Raw genomic sequence first — 17,523 nt, forward strand, 5'->3', positions numbered from 1 at the left:
GGTCTAAGATTTAACTTGAGTTAAGGTTTGACGTTTAGTTTTAATTTAATTAAGGGTTTAAGTTTAGCTTAGCTTAGTTTAGTTTAGTTATTATTTATTGGTTAAATTTTCTTGCTGTGGGGTTACTCTGGGCCATTTGCAAGAATAAAACAAAACCAAAAAAAAAAAATGATTTAAAAAGAAATGTAAAGATAACGATGGCTTATGCAGGCCCTCTTTTACGGACCTCTTAGGAACGGGGCGAGGTCCATGGTAGACGGTTTAATCTGGGTGTTTAATTTCAGAGGCCTGGGTGGGGCTTCCTTGCCTTACCTGTCGGACAGGTCTCGACAGGTGGGCTGGAGGCCTCGGCTCCTGTTCGGTCTGGGCTTGCAAGAGACAAAGGCGGCATTTTAGAAGAAGCTGCCACGATCAGATGCTGCGGGGATGGTGCGCACAAAGCCAGAGGAACCGGACGGATGAGTTGAGGAGATAAAAAATAAAATAAAATAAAATAAATAACCCCAAAGCAGAATATGACACCAAAATAGAACTAGGGATGTGAAGGGGGGACGCAGGGAGGAGAAATAGGATACCCAAAAACCTGCCCTTCTATTCCGAAAGCAATTGAAAATCATCATCTTCTTCTTCTTCTTCTTCTTCTTCTTCTTCTTCTTCTTCTTCTTCTTCTTCTTCTTCTTCTTCTTCTTCTTCTTCTTCTTTTTCTTCTTCCTCCTCCTCCTCCTCCTTTTATCTTTCTCTCCTTCATTCCTCTCTTCCTTCCATCTTCTCCCTTCTCTTCCATCATCTCCTTCTCTTCCTTCATCTGTCTTCTTTCCTTCCTTCCTTCCCATCCATCTACCTTCTCCTTCTCTTCCATCATATCTCCTTCCTCTCCTTCCTTCCTCCTCCTCTCCTTCTTTGCTTTTCTTCCCTCCCTCCCTCCTTCCTTCTCTTTTATCCTTCATCTCCCCCCACTCCTCAGAGGTGAAATCCAGCAGGTTCTGGAGAACCAGTAGTGGAAATTTTGAGTAGTTCAGAGAACCAGCAAATACTACCTGTGGCTGGCCCCCGAGATTTCGCAGTATCCTTCCCCTGGAGTGGGGTGGGAATGGAGATTTTGCAGTATCCTTCCCCTGCCACGCCCATCAAGCCACGCCCACAGAACCAGTAGTAAAAAAAATTGGATTTCACCACTGCCTCTCCTCCATCTTCTCCTTATCTTGTTCCTCTATCATCTCTCCTTCATCTTCTCTCCTTCCTTCCCTCGTTTCTTTCTTACTCCCTCCCTCCCTCCTTTCCATCACTCCCTCCATCTCCTTCCTTCCTTCCTTCCTTCCCCTTTATCCTTCCTCATCCCCCCCTCCTTTATCACAATCAGAATTCGAAGTTCAAACTTCTACGCCAGCTGTTGGGAGATCCATTGAATCTACTCTTCTCCAGTTCCCAAGATCTCCCGCCAAACTGGTTTGGCAAAAGAAATGAAATCTGGGTGAGGCTTGAAATGCAGAATCGGCTGGGAGGGAAGTGGGACCAGAAAGGCGAGAGGAAGGATCCGAAGGATCTGATTTCGGGAATCAAAGCAGAAGCCGTATCTCCATTACTGCTTTTTTCCCCCCCTCCTTCTCCTATTTATCTCAACCGGGTAAGTGACTTTTCCTTCTTCCTCCTCCTCCTCCTCCTCTCCTCCTCCTGGCAAATTATTCCTTCCCTAAATCTCTTTTGCAAAAGGGAAGCGCAGGTGCCCAGCCTCAAAATGCTTTGCAAAGTTATTTGAAACCCGGGTTCGAAACCCAAAAGCCATCGGACTCTTAAAAAACAAAAACAAAAAAAACCAGAATAATTTCTCTTGCAGAATTTCTCTGCAAAAAACTGGCTCAACACCCTCCTTCAAAACCCTTGAAATTCAAAATAGAAACTCCTACCTAATCAACGTATTTTGTTCCAGTTGAGTTTTTCACTCCGTTTCTCATTTTTTTTTGTCCCCCAATAAAGAAACACCCTTGGTACCGTTTTCCTAAATTCTTGGCCCAAGAAAACTGCTTCTAAAAATCTGGGTTTTTTTTTTTCCTAATTTTTTTTCCCCCTCCTGTAATTCAGGAATTTTGACGGACGTTCCTCTTTAAGACGGATTTTTAATTTTTCGTTAAAAAATTAAATCGTGAACTCCTGACTTAAGACCAGAGTTAAGAATTGGCATTGCTAATTGAGGTGGATATTCGGCGAGTCGCTCCCGATTTTACGACCATTTTTTTTTCTGCCACGGTTGTTAAGCGAATCACAGCGGGCGACCAGTGACTTTGCTGGTCGGTAGGTCGCAAAGAGAGATCAAAGGACCCCCCCAGAAGCCACGACCGTCATAAATACAGGCCCCAATTTTGATCACACTGCAGAGGCTATGACGGTTGTAAGTGCGAGGATAGGCCCCAAATCACTTTTGCAACTTCCAACGGTCGCTAAACGTACAAATTACAGGTTGAGGAGCGCCTGTCCCATTAACAAGAGATGCTTGAGACAATTGAGATACAAATTTCGCATGAAGAGGCCGAAGGACGGCAAAATTCGCGCCACGGAGGTCCGTTTTATGAAAGGCACAACGTCCTTCCGGGACGACGACTTCCGCTCGGCCGTAAAGCGGATTGCTCAATCTTGTGCCTCTCCCCCCAGAATCCAAGATGGAGACCCCGCTTGAAGAAGCTTTGGGCGTGATGGTGGAAACCTTTTACAAATATTCGGCCAAGGAAGGAGACAGGTACAAACTCAACAAGACAGAGATGAAGGAGCTGCTTCTGGCGGAAATGCCCAATTTTGTCAAGGTGAGGAAATGCTCTTTTTATGCATTTATTGGGTTTGGTTTTGACGCCTCTCTCACAAAGCATCCAGGACCAGGAAAGGGTTTTATGCCGTGTCCGTCCGTCTGTCCTTCCCTTTTCTTCCTGCCTCCTTCCTTCCACCTCAAATCTTTCTTTCTTCCTTCCTTTCTTCCTTCCATCCTTCCTTGCAATCTTCCTTCCATCCTCCCTCCCTCCCCCCTCCAATCTTTTCCTCTCTCCTTCCTTCCTCCCTTCTTTACCCCTCTATCCTTCCTGCCTCCTTCCCTCCTTCCATCCTCCCTCCCTCCTTCCTTCCTCCCTTCTCTAATCTTCCTTCCTTCCTCCCTCCCTTTCCCCTCCAATCTTTTCCTTTCTCCTTCCTTCCTCCCTTCTTTACCCCTCTATCCTTCCTGCCTCCTTCCCTCCTTCCTTCATTCCCTCCAATCTTCCTTCCTTCCATCCTCCCTCCCTTCTTCCTTCCTCCCTTCCCTCTCTAATCTTTCTTCCTTCCTTCCCTCCCTCTCCCTCCAATCTTTCCTTTCTCCTTCCTTCCTCCCTTCCTTCCCTGCAATCTTCCTTCCATCCTCCCTCCCTCCTTCCTTCCTCCCTTCTCTAATCTTCCTTCCTTCCTCCCTTCCTTCCCTCCCTTTCCCCTCCAATCTTTTCCTTTCTCCTTCCTTCCTCTTCTTTACCCCTCTATCCTTCCTGCCTCCTTCCCTCCTTCCTTCATTCACTCCAATCTTCCTTCCTTCCATCCTCCCTTCCCTCTCTTTCTTCCTTCCTTCCCTCCCTCCCCCTCCAATCTTCTTTCCTTTCTCCTTCCTTCCTCCCTTCTTTACCCCTTCCTTCCTTCCTTCCTTCCTTCCTTCCTTCCTCCCTCCCTCCCTCCCTCCCTCCCTTCCTTCCTTTCCTTCCTTCCTTGAGGTTTTTATGAAGAAACTGGACAGCCATTTATCTGAAACGGTCCTGGGTCTCCTGCCTGAGCAGACCTCCAAAGTCCCTTCCAACTCCATTCTTCTGCCATTCTGTTATTCAGCCTCCAGAGTGTCTCTGATTTTTTTTGGAGGGAGGAAAAAAAAATATTCCAAGTTTTATTTCAACGTCACTCCTCTCCTTTTCTTCTCTGCAGGGGAAGATCAACGAACGCGGCTTTGAATTCTTGATGGAGAAACTGGATGACAACGAAGACGAAGAGCTGGATTTCCAGGAATACGCTGTATTTCTGGCGCTGACGGCGTCTCTCTGCTACGAATTCTTCCAGGAATGTGCGGACGAGAGCAACCGGAAGCTATGAAGTCGCGGCTTTGGGGATGGGAGGGCAGGAGGGAATTTGGGGTGTTACGACTCATTCTGCTAGCAAATAAAGATCGTGGGTTTTTTTTTTAACACACAACCCTGGTCGATCGCAAACCATCTTTCTTGAATGATTTTGAAAATGAATCTCTAGTACGCTGGTTTGCAAAATGTAGCGATGATGGATAAAAATCGATGGATTAAATTGATGATGGATAAAATTGATGATGGATAAAAATGAAGTGATGATGGATAAAAATTGATGCATTAAATTGATGGATAAAAATGAAGTGATAATGGATAAAAATTGAGGATGGATAAAATTGAGCATGGATAAAAATTGATGCATTAAATTGATGATGGATAAAAATGAAGTGATAATGGATAAAAATTGAGGATGGATAAAATTGAGCATGGATAAAAATTGATGCATTAAATTGAGGATGGATAAAAATGAAGTGATAATGGATAAAAATTGAGGATGGATAAAATTGAGGATGGATAAAATTGAGGATGGATAAAAATGAAGTAATGATGGATAAAAATTGATGGATAAAAAATGAGGATGGATAAAAATGAAGTAATGATGGATAAAAATTGATGGATAAAAATTGATGATGGATAAAAATTGATGATGGATAAAAATTGATGATGAATAAAAATGAAGTGATGATGGATAAAAATTGATGGATTAAATTGATGATAGATAAAACTGATGATGGATAAATATTGATGGATGAAAATTGATCATGGATGAAAATTGATCATGGATGAAAATTGATCATGGATGAAAATTGATCATGGATGAAAATGAAGTGATGATAGATAAAATTGAGTCTTTAAAAACAAAATGAGCAAACAACGTCAGTATAAAATGGTATTTACGACCGTTCCTCGCACTTACGACCTTCACAGTGTTAAAATTTCGGGTGCTTAGGAATCAGCATGTATTTACGATGGTTCCAGCATCCCGGGGTCCCGTGATCCCCATTTTGCAACCTTCTGAACCGCCTTCCGACATGCAAAATCAATGGTAATCCAGATTCGTTTAATGATGACATGTTTCGCTTAACGACTGCATGAACTGACAATAGTTGTAGCACCGCAGTATCAACTGATTGGCAGTTTCTGACCATCCCAGCCAGTTTCCGGCAAGCAAAGTCAACAGGGGATGATGGGGGGGGGGGGGGGGGGGAAGAAGCCAGATTCATTTAACGACCCTGTGATTCGCTTAACAACCACAATTCACTTAATGACCGCAGGGGAAAATGCTCTCAAAATCAGCCCTGCCCCTATCGGCTCTGTCCCGTAACCACTGCTTCACTTAACAACCAAAATCCCAATCCCGATGGCCGTCGTTAAATGGAGAACTCGCCGTGCAGCCCAGCCCGGCGTTTTCAGAGTGCAAGATAAAACACCGGGTGTCTTCGAGACAGGGTGTGTCAAAAACGATCGGTAGGTCGTCGTGCATTTTTGCCAAACCTGCTTGCACACTCCACGAAACAGGTGGCCTCCTTGGAGGAACACCGCTGGTTGAAATCCTGCCCGTTTTCGTTCCGGCTTTCCTGATGAATTCACTGCGGTGAACATCCTCCAAAGCGGACAAGCCCAGCTGGTACGTGTATATAAATTTATATATTATTATTATTTTCAAAAAGGATTGGTCAGGAAGAAATTATAGCTATTATAATATAGAAATTATATACCTCTGAGGGGCGTGCCAGTTTTTATTTTTTATTTTTTGCAGAGAGGAAAGGCAAAATAAACAAGGCCACCTTGAAAGCCAAAAAACAAATAATAAAAAAAAACCAACCCTTAAATATTGTGTACTTTTCCAGAAATCACAATCTGGCAGTCTGCTACAACCACGAATGGCCCCGTATTTATGTTTGAAATGTCTAAAACGTCGGATTCTTCCTGAAATTGGGACGAGTGGCACTCAAACCGGGAACGAAAACTGCAAAATAAAATAAATTTAAACGTCTTTCTTGGTGACGCCGTTCTGGAAGAGAAGATCCAGAATGCAAAGGATCTTTACAAATCCGTGCTTTTTTTTCCTGCCAATCTTTTAAGAGCTGACTTTTGTCGAAAGTCAGCTCTTAAAAGATTGGCAGGAAAAAAAAGCCCAAATTTGATTTTTATCTCGAAGGATTAAGGGCGGATTGGCAAAACAAATTCACGATGCGCCTTAAAAAGTTAAAGTTGCATTATTTAAAAGTAAGATTTTCTCACCCCCCATCCCCCACCTCCAGGGTTGGGTTTATTACGCTGATTTTCTGATCTGTTTGGACTTGTTTGATTTGATGGCGATTCCTTGGGAGGAAGGAACGATATAAAAACGTAGTAAATAAATCAACCACAAGAGGTTTTTGTGGATTTTAAACCTCCTGGCAAAGCCAAGGAACTGGCTGTCCTTATTTATTTACTTGAACAATACAACAAGGGACAAAAAAAAATTGTGTTCACCGAAGCCAAGTTGCTGCAGAAAATGAAACAAATCTAACACAACACTAGTATAAGTAATCCTCAATTTATGACCATAATTGGGATGAGAATTTCAGTTGCTAAGCAGGTTAGCTAATTTATGGTTGACTATCAGATGTTTAGCTTATCAAGTGTGATGTATGCTTTAGTTTGTAGTTTTAAGTAAGTTTTAAGTAAGTTGTAAGTTTTAAGGTCGTAGTTTGAAGTTTGCAGTTTATAGTTTTAAGGAAGTTTTAAGTTTTAAGATTGTAGTTTTAAGTTTTAGGTTTTAAGTTTTAAGTAAGTTTTAAGTTTGTAGTTTTAAGATTGTAGTTTTAAGTTCTGGATTTTAAGTTTACCGTTTGCAGTTTTAAGTTTATAGTTTTAAGCAAGGTTTAAGTTTAAGTTTGTAGTTTTAAGTTTGTAGTTTTAAGTTCTGGATTTTAAGTTTACAGTTTGCAGTTTTAGGCTTAATAGTTTTAAAATTTAAGTAAGTTTTAAATTTGTAGTTTTAAGTTTTAAATTTTAAGCTTACAGTTTGCAGTTTAATTTATAGTTTTGTTTACAGTTTGGTGTAGTCCTCGACTTATGACAATTGGGACCAGAATTTTGGCTGTAGGTGGATGTTAAGTGAGTCACACCAGATTTTAAAACCTTTTTTTTTCCCCACGGTTGTTAAGCAAACGACTGCAGCTGTTAAGTGAATCATACAGTCGTTAAACAAATCCGGCTTCCCTCACTGACTTTGCCGGTCAGAAGCCGCCAGGGAAGGCCGCAAACAGCGATCACGTAACTCCGGGACGCTGCGATCGTCATAAATACAGGCCCACTGTCCGAATTTTGATCGGACAGGAAGGATGCTGCAAGAAGTACGAGAACTAGACTCAAGCCACTGTTTTCAGAGCTGTCGTAACTTCGGATGGTGGCGAGATAAACGATCGTAAGTCGAGGACTGTTTCCTTGTTCCCGCAGGACCCCGTGCTGCAGCGATGACGCAATTCCAGACGTTGGAGCAGGCCCTCGGAGAGGTGGTGTGCACCTTTCAACGCTATTGCCGGAAGGAAGGAGACCGCAACACCCTGAGTAAAGACGAGCTACGGAGCCTCCTCCAGACCGAACTCCCCAGCTTGCAAACGGTAGGTGTCTCCCATCCGTATGCATTAAATCGATTTAATAAATTAATACATTAATTCCCAATGTCCTTTGAGGCACATCGCAGGGGGAAATGCTTCAAACCGTCCTAATTATTGGGGAATAATCTCTAATCAATAAGTTTTAAAGTTGCTTTAAAGTAGTTTTAAGTAAGTTTTAAGTAAGTTTTAAAGTTTTTGGTAAGTTTTTAGTAAGTCTTAAGTAAGTCTTAAGTAAATTTTAAAGTAGTTTTAAAGTAGTTTTAAAGTTTTAAAGTTGTTTTAAAGTTTTAAAGTTTTTTTAAAGTTGTTTTAAAATTGTTTTAAAGTTTTAAAGTTGTTTTAGTTTTAAAGTAGTTTTAAAGTTTTAAAGTGTTTTAAAGTTTTAAAGTGTTTTAAAGTTTTAAAACATTTTAAAGTTTTTCAGTTAAATAAACACAGGTAGCCCACACTTACAACATTTCATTTAGTGACCGAAGTTCCAACGGCATTAAGAAAAAAATGACTTGGGACCATCGTTCACGCTTAACGACCGCGGCAGCCTCCCCATGGTCATGTGATCAAAATTCAGACGCTCGCCAACGGACTCGGATTTATGACGGTTGCAGCATCCTGGGGTCGCTTCCATCCCTGTTATTCTGTTATTATTCTTTTATTTATTCTGCTGGAGCAGAGGGCTGGACTAGAAGACCTCCGAGGTCCCTTCCAGCTTCTATTCTATTCTAAGGAGAAAGGAGGCGAGGAAAAGGGGTCCCTTCTGCCCCATCTTATTGCAAATCTCCATTTTTGTTTTGTTTTGTTAAAACAAAAGCTGCAGATCAAAGGCCAGGCTTTGGAAGAGATGCTCACCCTGTTGGACACCGATCGGGACGGAGAGGTCACCTTCGAAGAATACATCCGCTTCGTGGCGGCCGCCTTCACCTTCTTCCACCTGCAGTTCCGCGATGCTCCCGTGGTTCAACCTCGGGTCTAAGCGGGGGGGGGGAGTATGCTTGCGGATGGCGTCGCTGTGAAGAGATCGGCAGCTCTGGACAGACAGACGGATGGGTTTTTTCAGGTGGGGAGAGAGAGACAGCTGGAAGTTCTAGCAAAGAAGCAAAAATAAAACCTCATTAAAAAAATCTGAATCGTCGCTTCGTTTTTGTTTGTTTGTTTGTTTCCTGACTTTTGTATTATTATTTTTTTTTACAAAGGAGGCGATGAGGAATGTACCTCGTGCTCTTTTCCCCCTCTTATTTTTCCTCACGGCAACACCAGCTGGCTTTTCGTAGTTTTTTCGCTTTTCTATAGATTTATTAGATTTTTATCCACTCCCAAACCAGAGGCTTTTGGCCTGCTCTCTCTCTCTCTGGCTCTCTCTCCTCCCTTCCTCTCATTCTCTCTATTCTCTTTCTCCACTTCTCTCTCTTCCTGCTTCTTTCTCTTTCTCACTTTTTCTTTCTCTCTCATTCTGTCTCATTCTTTCTTCCCCCCCTTCCTCTTTCTATTCTCATTCTATTTTCTTCCTCTCATTCTTTCTCCCTGTTTTTTTTCTTTCTCTTGTTCTCTCTTCCCTCCCTTCCTCTTTCTATTCTTCATATTTTCTCTTTGTTTCTTTTTTCTTTCTGTCTTTCTCTTCCCTCCCTTCCTCTTTCTATTCTTCTTCTCATTCTATTTTCTTTCTCTCTTTCTGTCTCTTTTTCTTTCTCATTCTCTTATTCTCTTCCCTCCCTTCCTCTTTCTATTCTTCCTCTCATTATATTTTCTCTCTCTTTCTGTGTTTCTTTCTCTTTTTTTCCTTCTCATTCTCTCTGTCTCTTATTCTCTTCCCTCCCTTCCTCTTTCTATTCTTCCTCTCATTCTATTGTCTCTCATTCTCTTTTTCCCTTTGTTTCTTTCTCACTTTTTTCCCCTCTTTCTCTCTTCCCTCCCTTCCTCTTTTTCTCTGTTCTTTCTCATTTTCTCCCTCTCTCTCTCTCATTCTATCTCTCATTCTTTCTCTCTCTCTCATTCTTTCTCTCTCTCATTCTTTCTTTCTCTCTCTCTCTCTCATTCTCTGTCTCTCATTCTTTCTCTCTTGTCTCTCTCATTCTTTCTCTCTCTCATTCTTTCTCTCCTGCTGCTTTTGTAGTTTCCGAAGCCATTTGGCTGCCACAGCCTTTTTGGTGCCAAACCACAGGGGGAAAAAATGGGCAGAGGAATTTAGGGCTTAGAGAAGGGGAAACAGCCCTTCCAGTGTGACACCATCCAAAGGCAGAAAATCCCACTGCAGTTCCTATTGGCCTCTCGGAGAGCTGGGGGAGGACCCCTGGACGCCCCAAATAAAAGCCCAGATTAGCCAAGGTTACAAATAATGGTCGGGTGGCCAGGGGCTCTTCATTCTGCCCGCTCAACTCCAGCCTCAGTTTCCGGTCCGGCTCGCTCTGGTAAGTGGGGGAGTTTCTCTGGGCCAGAGAAAAAAGATCTGCCCCGATCCCAAAAAGATTCCCCTTTAAGGAGGAGATTTAGAAGCAGGATCAGGGCCAGATTGGCTTCATGTTCAGATGGAATCTGGTAGGATGGAGAGATTGACAGAAAGAAAGGAAAGGAAAGGAAAGGAAAGGAAAGGAAAGGAGAGGAAAGGAAAGGAAAGGAAAGGAAAAAGAGAGAGAAAGGAAAAGAAAGGAAAGGAGGAAAGGAAAGGAAAAAGAGAAAGGAAAAGAAAGGAAAGGAGGAAAGGAAAGAAAAGAAAGGAAATGAAAAGAAAGGAAAGGAAAGGAGGAAAGGAGAGGAGAGGAAAGGAGGAAAGGAAAGGAAAGGAAAAGAGAGGACAAGAGAGGAGAGGAGAGGAGGAAAGGAGAGGAGAGGAATAGAAAGGAGGAAAGGAAAGAAAGAGAGAGAAAGGAAAGGAAGAGAGAGAAAGGAAAGGGAGAGAGAGAAAGGAGAGGGAAAAGAAGAGAAAGGGAAAAAAAGTAAGGAGAGGAGAGGAGAGAAAAGAAAAGAAAGGCAGTGGCAGAAAGGGAAGGGAGGATGGAGAGAAAAAAGGGGAAAGAAGAGAAAATGAAGGAATGATGGAAAGAAGTAAGGAGAGAGGGATAGAGAGGAGGAAGGAAGGAAGGAAGGAAGGAAGGAAGGAAGGAATTATTCACAAATAATCCTTCCCTTTCTACCCACGGTGGATAAATCCTGCTGCCAAAATTGCTCTCCTTGTTAGCCCCTCAGCCTCCTTTTCCAAACAGCACCTAATTGCAATTTTATTCCCCTATTATTTCTCAGTGGAGAGTCCCACCCCAAAGAGAAAACCAGGAATGGCGCAAGGGAAAAATCTAATAAGTGTAACCCCGCCACCCCACCCCCAGTTCAATTGCAGCGGCTGGCAGGTCGCTCTGTGAAAGCAGCCTCTGGGCGTGTGCAAAGTGCTTTCCCCTGCCGCCAGACTACAAACCTCCAAATACCTGCAGGAAGAGGTGCGGGGGGGGGGGGAGAGAAGAAGAGGATTTGAACCCTAAAACAAACTTCAGCAGCTCCAAATTTATCCTCTGGGCTCCGGCTATCTGCATTCCCCCCCCCCCAACCTTTGGGTTTAATTTTTCCCCGACTTTTAAAAGTGCTGCTTTCTCCTCCTTTGCCTCGGATGCCGTCCCAAAGGTGCCAGCCTGGCATCCGAATGACTCACCCTTCCCTCTCTTCTGCTATGGGGATTCGCCCCACCCTTTTTTTCCCCCGAGGGAGGGCTGGCGTGGGCGACCCAGAGCGAGGGGGAACAGTCAGGAAGGAGGAGAAAAAACTAGGTTAGGAGCTTGGAAAGGAGGCGTTTTTTTCCTCCCTCTGTAAAAAAATTAGGATGCATCCTAGCCACAAAAACCACAGGCACACAATCCTGTAGATGCCTTCTTTCCTTTCCTTCTCTCCATCCCTCTTCCTTCCTTTCCTTCATCTTTCTTTACTTCCCTTCATCCCTCCTTCCTTCCTTCTCTCCATCTCTCCTTCCTTCTTCATCCCTTCCTTTCTTCTTTCCCTTCAACCCTCTTTCCTTCCCTTCATCCTCTCCTTCCTTCCCTCCATCCCTCTTCCTTCCTTCCCTTCATCCCTCTTTCCTTCCTTTCGTCTCCCTTCTCTTCATCCCTCTCCTTCCTTCCTTCCCTTCATCCGTCCTTCCTTTCCTTCCTCCATCCTTCCTTTCATCCCTCTCCTTTTCCATTCCTCTCCTTCCTTCATCCCTCTTCTTCTCTTCCCTCCTTTGATCCATTCCTTTCTTCCTTCTTTGTTCCCTTCTGCATCCCTCCCTCCCTTCCTCCCTTCCTCTTGTATCTCTTCTTTCCTTTTCTGACTCCTTCCTTCCTGTGCCTTTTCTTTCTTTCCTTCCTTCCTTCCTCCCTCCCTTCCTTCTTTCCTTCCTTCCTCTTGTATCTCCTTTCCTTTTGTGATTCCTTCCTTCATGTGCCTTTTCTTTCCTTCCTCCCTCCCTTCCTTCTTTCCTTCCTTCCTCTTGTATCTCCTTTCCTTTTCTGACTCCTTCCTTCTTGTGCCTTTTTCCTTCCTTCCTTCCTTCCTTCCTTCCTTCCTTCCTTCCTTCCTTCCTTCCTCTTGTATCTCTTCTTTCCTTTTCTGACTCCTTCCTTCCCGTGCCTTTTCTTTCTTTCCTTCCTTCCTTCAAGGGGTTCTCTGACCGGTTGCTGGATGGGCGTGGCCTACTCAGCCTCCTGCACCACGGCGGGAAGGGGGGTGCTTTTGCCCTCCCCGGGCTCCGGAGGCTTTCCTTGAGCCTCTGGGTGAGCGAAAACGGCCTCCCCAGGCTCCGAAGGCCCATTTCCGGTCGTCCCAAACTTCCGATAGGCTCGTTTTTCGCCCTCCCTGAGCCTCTGTGCGTGCCCTGCACTTATCTGCATCCAAAATGGGTCGCATGGGGACTCCTAGGAGAGGCGAGGCGGGGCGGGGTGAGCGGGGCCAGCCAGAAGCGGGATTTGGGGGTTCTCCGAACTGCACAGAACCTTAGCTGGAGGTTCTCCTGACCCCGTGAACCCCCACCAGCCCACCCCTGGCCATGGTTAACCCCCCCCGCATGTTAACGCTTCATTGGCACAAGATGCTACTATCCCTCCCGCCGCTTCCGTCCGATTCCCCAACTCCATCCTCTTTCAACAGCATCCGAAAATGGCCACCCCCTTGGAGAAAGCCCTGGACACCATGGTAGTCACCTTCCACAAATATTCCCAGAAAGAAGGAGACCAGTTCAAACTCAACAACACGGAACTGAAGGAGCTGCTGAAACAGGAGCTGCCCGGATTCATTAGCGTAAGTGCCTCGCTCCGTTAACTCCGAGGACTCCGTTTGGTCCTCGACTTACGACCAAAGTTGAGACCCAAAACCTCTGTCGGTAAACCCTTGCTGAGCGAGCTTTGTCCCGTGTTACCACGTTTTCTGGCCACGGAGGTGAAGGGAACCCCTGCCGTGGTTAAGTGGGTCACACGGTCGTTGAGTGAAGCTGCTGTCTGAATTTTGATATGGATATATACTGCGAGGGTCGAAAAGTGTGAAAAACTGTCGTAAAGTCACCTTTTTGCGGTGCCGTTGTAACTTCACGTGGTCACTAAATGAATGGTTGTAAGTGGGGGACTACCCGTACCCGTGATGGCGAATCTATGGCATGTGTGCCAGAGGTGGCACGCAGAGCCCTCTCTGTGGGCACATGCACCGTCGCCGGCAGCTCTTCTGCTTTCTGGCACGCCGACCAGCTGGTCTTCGCAGCTGCCAGAGCGCCGGAAAACAGCCTGAAAACGGCCGAAAAACAGGCCATTTGGGGGCCTTTTTCAGGGTCATTTTCCAGCCGTTTTTTAGGCCATTTTGAGGCCTGTTTTTGTCCTGAAAAATGGCCCAAATAACAGCCTGAAAATGCCCAAAAAACAGCCCATTTTGGGGGCTTTTTCTGGGCCATTTTCTGGCTGTTTTTGGGCCCTTTTCTGGCTTGTTTTTGTCATGAAAAATGGCCCAAATAACAGCCTGAAAACGGCCAAAAAACAGGCCATTTTGGGGCCTTTTCCTGGGCCATTTTCCAGCTGTTTTTTGGGCCCTTTTCAGGCTTGTTTTTGTCCTGAAAAATGGCCCCAAAACAGCCTGAAAACGGCCAAAAAAACAGGCCATTTGGGGGCCATTTTGAGGCCTGTTTTTGTCCTGAAAAATGGCCCAAATAACAGCCTGAAAACAGCCAAAAAACAGGCCATTTGGGGGCCTTTTCCTGGGCCATTTTCCAGCTGTTTTTTGGGCCCTTTTCAGGCTTGTTTTTGTCCTGAAAAATGGCCCCAAAACAGCCTGAAAACGGCCAAAAAAACAGGCCATTTGGGGGCCATTTTGAGGCCTGTTTTTGTCCTGAAAAATGGCCCAAATAACAGCCTAAAAATGGCCAAAAAACAGGACATTTTGGGGCCTTTTTCCGGGCCATTTTCCAGCCATTTTTGGGCCCTTTTCAAGCCTGTTTTTGTCCTGAAAAATGGCCCCAAAAACGGCCTGAAAACGGCCCCAAAAACGGCCAAAAAACAGGCTTCTTTTCGAGCCGTTTTTTCCGGGCTGTTTTCAGGCCAAAACTGCCCCCCAAAATGGCCTGAAAACAGCCAAATAAACAGCATGAAAACGGCCAAAAAACAGGCCATTTGGGGGGGCTTTTTCCAGGCCGTTTTCTGGGCCATTTTCAGGCCTGTTTTTGGCCTGAAAAATGGCCCCCAAACGGCCTGGAAACGGTCCCCAAAACGGCCAAAAAACAGGCTGCTTTTCAGCCCGTTTTCAGGCCAAAAACGCCCTCAAAACGGCCTGAGAAGAGTCAAATAAACGGCCTGAAAACGGCCATTTCCCTCCCCTTCTGTCCTCCCCCCACCAAAAAAATTAAACGCTCCGCTTTTTGTTTTTCCCCCAGAAGAAAAAGGACGAATCCACGTTTCAAAAAATCATGAGCAACCTAGACTCCAACAAAGACAACCAGGTGGATTTTCAAGAATACGCCACCTTCCTCGCTTGTATCGCCATGGCGTGCAACGATTTTTTCCACGGCTTCCCGGACAAGATGCCGCGACAGAAATGAAACGGGGGGAGGCGGCGGCGTGCGACACACGAGCGGGCCGGCGTGCAAGGCGGGCGGGCAGAATTCACAGGTGTGTGTAAGATGGCTTCCCCCCCCCCCACCGTAGCCTTTCGTTGGTGCAACAGCTTTGAGAGGGCGAGTCTTGTCCGGCGGGAATAGCCAGCCTCTCTCTCTCTCTCACACACACACGCATGCACACACGCACTTCCCGACAACAAAATAAAGTTTGCTTTCAAAAAAAAAAAATAATACTCAAAAAAAAGGCCTTTTGGTGCTTCTGCTTGTCTCCTGAGGGGCTGGGGACGATGGGCATTGGAGTTCGGGGCTTGGGGAGGAGGCCTGGTTTAGACAACTGTTCACGGGTTTGAACTGAATGGGTTGAAGGAAGGAGGGAGGGAGGGAAGGAAGGGAGGAGCAAGGGAGGAAAGAAGCAAAGGAACAAAGGTGAGGAGGGAGTGAAGGAAAGAAAGAAGGCAGGAAGGAAGGAATAGAGAGAAGGAAGGAAGGAAAGAAGCAAGAAGGGAAGGAAAGAAAGAAGGAAGGAAGGAATAAAGAGGGAAGGAAGGAAATAATTAAGAAGGGAGGGAAGGAGGAATGGAAGGAAGGAAAGAAAGAAAGAAGGAAGGAAGGAATAAAGAGGGAAGGAAGGAAACAATTAAGAAGGGAGGGAAGGAGGAATGGAGGGAAGGAAAGAAAGAAGGAAGGAATAAAGAGGGAAGGAAGGAAACAATTAAGAAGGGAGGGGAGGGAGTGAGAAGAAAAGAAATAAGGCAGGAAGGAATAGAGAGAAGGAAGGAAGGAAAGAAGCAAGAATGGAAGGAGGAATGGAGGGAAGATAAGAAAGAAGGAAGGAATAAAGAGGGAAGGAAGGAAACAATTAAGAAGGGAGGGGAGTGAGTGAGAAGAAAAGAAATAAGGCAGGAAGGAATAGAGAGAAGGAAAGAAGGAAGGAAAGAAGCAAGAAGGAAGGGAGGGAAGGAGGGAGGGAAGGAAAGAACGAAGGAATAGAGAGAAGGAAGGAAAGAAGCAAGAAGGGAGGGAGAGAAGGAGGGAAGGAGGAATGGAGGAGAGGAAAGAAGGAATCAAGAAGGGGAGGAAGGAGGGAGAAGAAAAGAAAGAAGACGGGAAGGAATAGAGACAGAAGGAAGGAAAGAAGCAAGAAGGAGGGAAGGGAAGGAGGGAGGGAGGGAAGGAAGGAAAGAATGAAGGAAAGAATAGAAAGAGGGAAGGAAGGAGGGACAAAGAGAATGGAGAGAAGTCGGGAGGGAAGGAATACAGGGAAGGAATGAAAGAAGAAGGGAACGGAGGAAGGAAGGAGTAAAATGAATGGGGAGGAAAAAGAAAAGGGTTAAAAAAGGAAGGAAGGAAAGAGAAGGAAGGAAAATGGAAGGAGAAAGAAAAGCTTCAAAGCAAAGAAGCTGACCGGTCAACTCTTCAAAAAAAAGAACAAAAAAACCAAGAATTTTAATTTCTTGCAAACTCACTGCAGGCAGGAGCATCTCTGGCCTGGCCGCCTTGGTCCCTGGCTTCCTCCGTTGCTAGGCAACCGCTTGCCTCCTGCATCCCCTTGGTCCTGCCCAGAGGGATTAAAGATGCTGCTAAAATCCTGAGAATGGCACCTTTTCTTTTCCTCTCTTTATTGTTTTGTTTTTAAACGCCAACCTTTTGACTAAGATCAGATTCTATATTTTTGATTTATTTTTTTCCCCCCTCTGGCAAAAAAGCCTCCTTCGACTTTACAAAATAAACAAGAAAGAAAGAAAGAAAGAAAGAAAGAAAGAAAGAAAGAAAGAAAGAAAGAAAGAAAGAAAGAAAGAAAGAAAGAAAGAAAGAAAGAAAGCAGGACTGGCTGCATTTCTGCCAGCTACGAAACCGATTTAATCTTTGAAAGTTCTGTTTTTTTGTTTTTTTTTTAAAGTTATAACTTTATATCTTTCTGGTATATTTGGTTTCCTACTTCCTTCTACTTTTTTTTCCTTATCTTTCAGTTCTTTCTTTTTGTTTATTTCTTTGCTTTCGGTTCTAATTTATATTAGTTCTTTATGGTTTGCTCTTAAAACTGTCAATAAGAATTATTCATTAAAAAAAAAAACCCATTGTATCTTTATATCTTTCTTTATATCGTTTGTTCTGCTTTTTATCTTTTGGTTCTTCCTCTTGTTTACTTCTTTCCTTTCCGTTTTAATTTCCATTAGTTCTTATAGTTGTTCTTAAAACCGTTGTTAAGAATTATACATGAAAAACATTTATCTTGATTTTTTTTTCTTTTTATCCCTTCCTTCCTTTCCTTCTTTCTTCTTTCCTTCATTCCCTTTCTGTCTTTCTTTTTCTTTCCTGTTCCATTTTAGTTTATTTAGTTGCTCTTAAAATTATCAGTAAGAATTATACATTAAAAAACATTATATCTTTATATCCTTTTTCTACTTGATTCTTTTTCTCCCTTCCTTTCCCTTTCCTTCTTTCCTTTCCTTTCTTTCTTTTTCTTCCTTCTTTTTCTCCCTTCCTTCCTTCCTTTTTCTTTCTTTATCTTTCCTGTTGCATTTTATTTTATATTACTATTGCTCTTAAAATTATCAATAAGAATTATACATTTTTTTCATATCATAACATTATATCTTTATATCCTTTTTCTACTTCCTTGTTTTTATTCCTTCTTTTCCCTTTTCTTTCCTTTCCTTTTCTTTCTATCTTTCTTTTTCTTTCTTTTTCTTCCTTTCTTTTTCTTCCTTCCTTCTTTTCTTTCTTTTTCTTTCTTTGTCTTTCCTGTTCCATTTTATTTTATATTACTATTGCTCTTAAAATTATCAATAAGAAT

At 43.9% G+C, this 17,523-nt stretch overlaps 2 protein-coding genes and 1 pseudogene across 4 annotated transcripts; all 3 read left to right on the top strand.

The window, feature by feature from the left end:
* Window positions 1-1,441: 1,441 nt before the first annotated feature.
* On the top strand, window positions 1,442-4,275 carry LOC139321879 (protein S100-A2-like; annotated as a pseudogene).
* A 1,312-nt stretch (window positions 4,276-5,587) lies between these two features.
* Window positions 5,588-8,651, top strand: LOC139321881 (protein S100-G-like). Of its 2 annotated transcripts, none has more exons than XM_070950804.1 (3): window positions 5,588-5,700; window positions 7,521-7,684; window positions 8,490-8,651. In XM_070950804.1, the coding sequence occupies exons 2-3, from the start codon at window positions 7,538-7,540 to the stop codon at window positions 8,649-8,651; spliced, it is 309 nt and encodes a 102-aa protein (XP_070806905.1). In that variant the 5' UTR covers window positions 5,588-5,700; window positions 7,521-7,537. The 2 variants fall into 2 exon arrangements, with proteins under 2 accessions (XP_070806905.1, XP_070806906.1); XM_070950805.1 differs by lacking the exon at window positions 5,588-5,700 and adding an exon at window positions 6,572-6,657.
* Window positions 8,652-10,027: 1,376 nt separating this feature from the next.
* On the top strand, window positions 10,028-14,956 carry LOC139321882 (protein S100-A4-like). Of its 2 annotated transcripts, none has more exons than XM_070950806.1 (3): window positions 10,028-10,083; window positions 12,782-12,931; window positions 14,544-14,956. In XM_070950806.1, the coding sequence occupies exons 2-3, from the start codon at window positions 12,791-12,793 to the stop codon at window positions 14,706-14,708; spliced, it is 306 nt and encodes a 101-aa protein (XP_070806907.1). In that variant the 5' UTR covers window positions 10,028-10,083; window positions 12,782-12,790; the 3' UTR covers window positions 14,709-14,956. The 2 variants fall into 2 exon arrangements, with proteins under 2 accessions (XP_070806907.1, XP_070806908.1); XM_070950807.1 differs by having other exon boundaries at window positions 14,547-14,956.
* Window positions 14,957-17,523: the final 2,567 nt, after the last annotated feature.

Source organism: Pituophis catenifer, unplaced genomic scaffold (genome assembly GCF_029215685.1).
Source record: "Pituophis catenifer annectens isolate HBS135680 unplaced genomic scaffold, rPitCat1.0.hap2 SCAF_10, whole genome shotgun sequence".
In the NCBI taxonomy this organism is placed as follows: Eukaryota; Metazoa; Chordata; class Lepidosauria; order Squamata; family Colubridae; genus Pituophis; species Pituophis catenifer.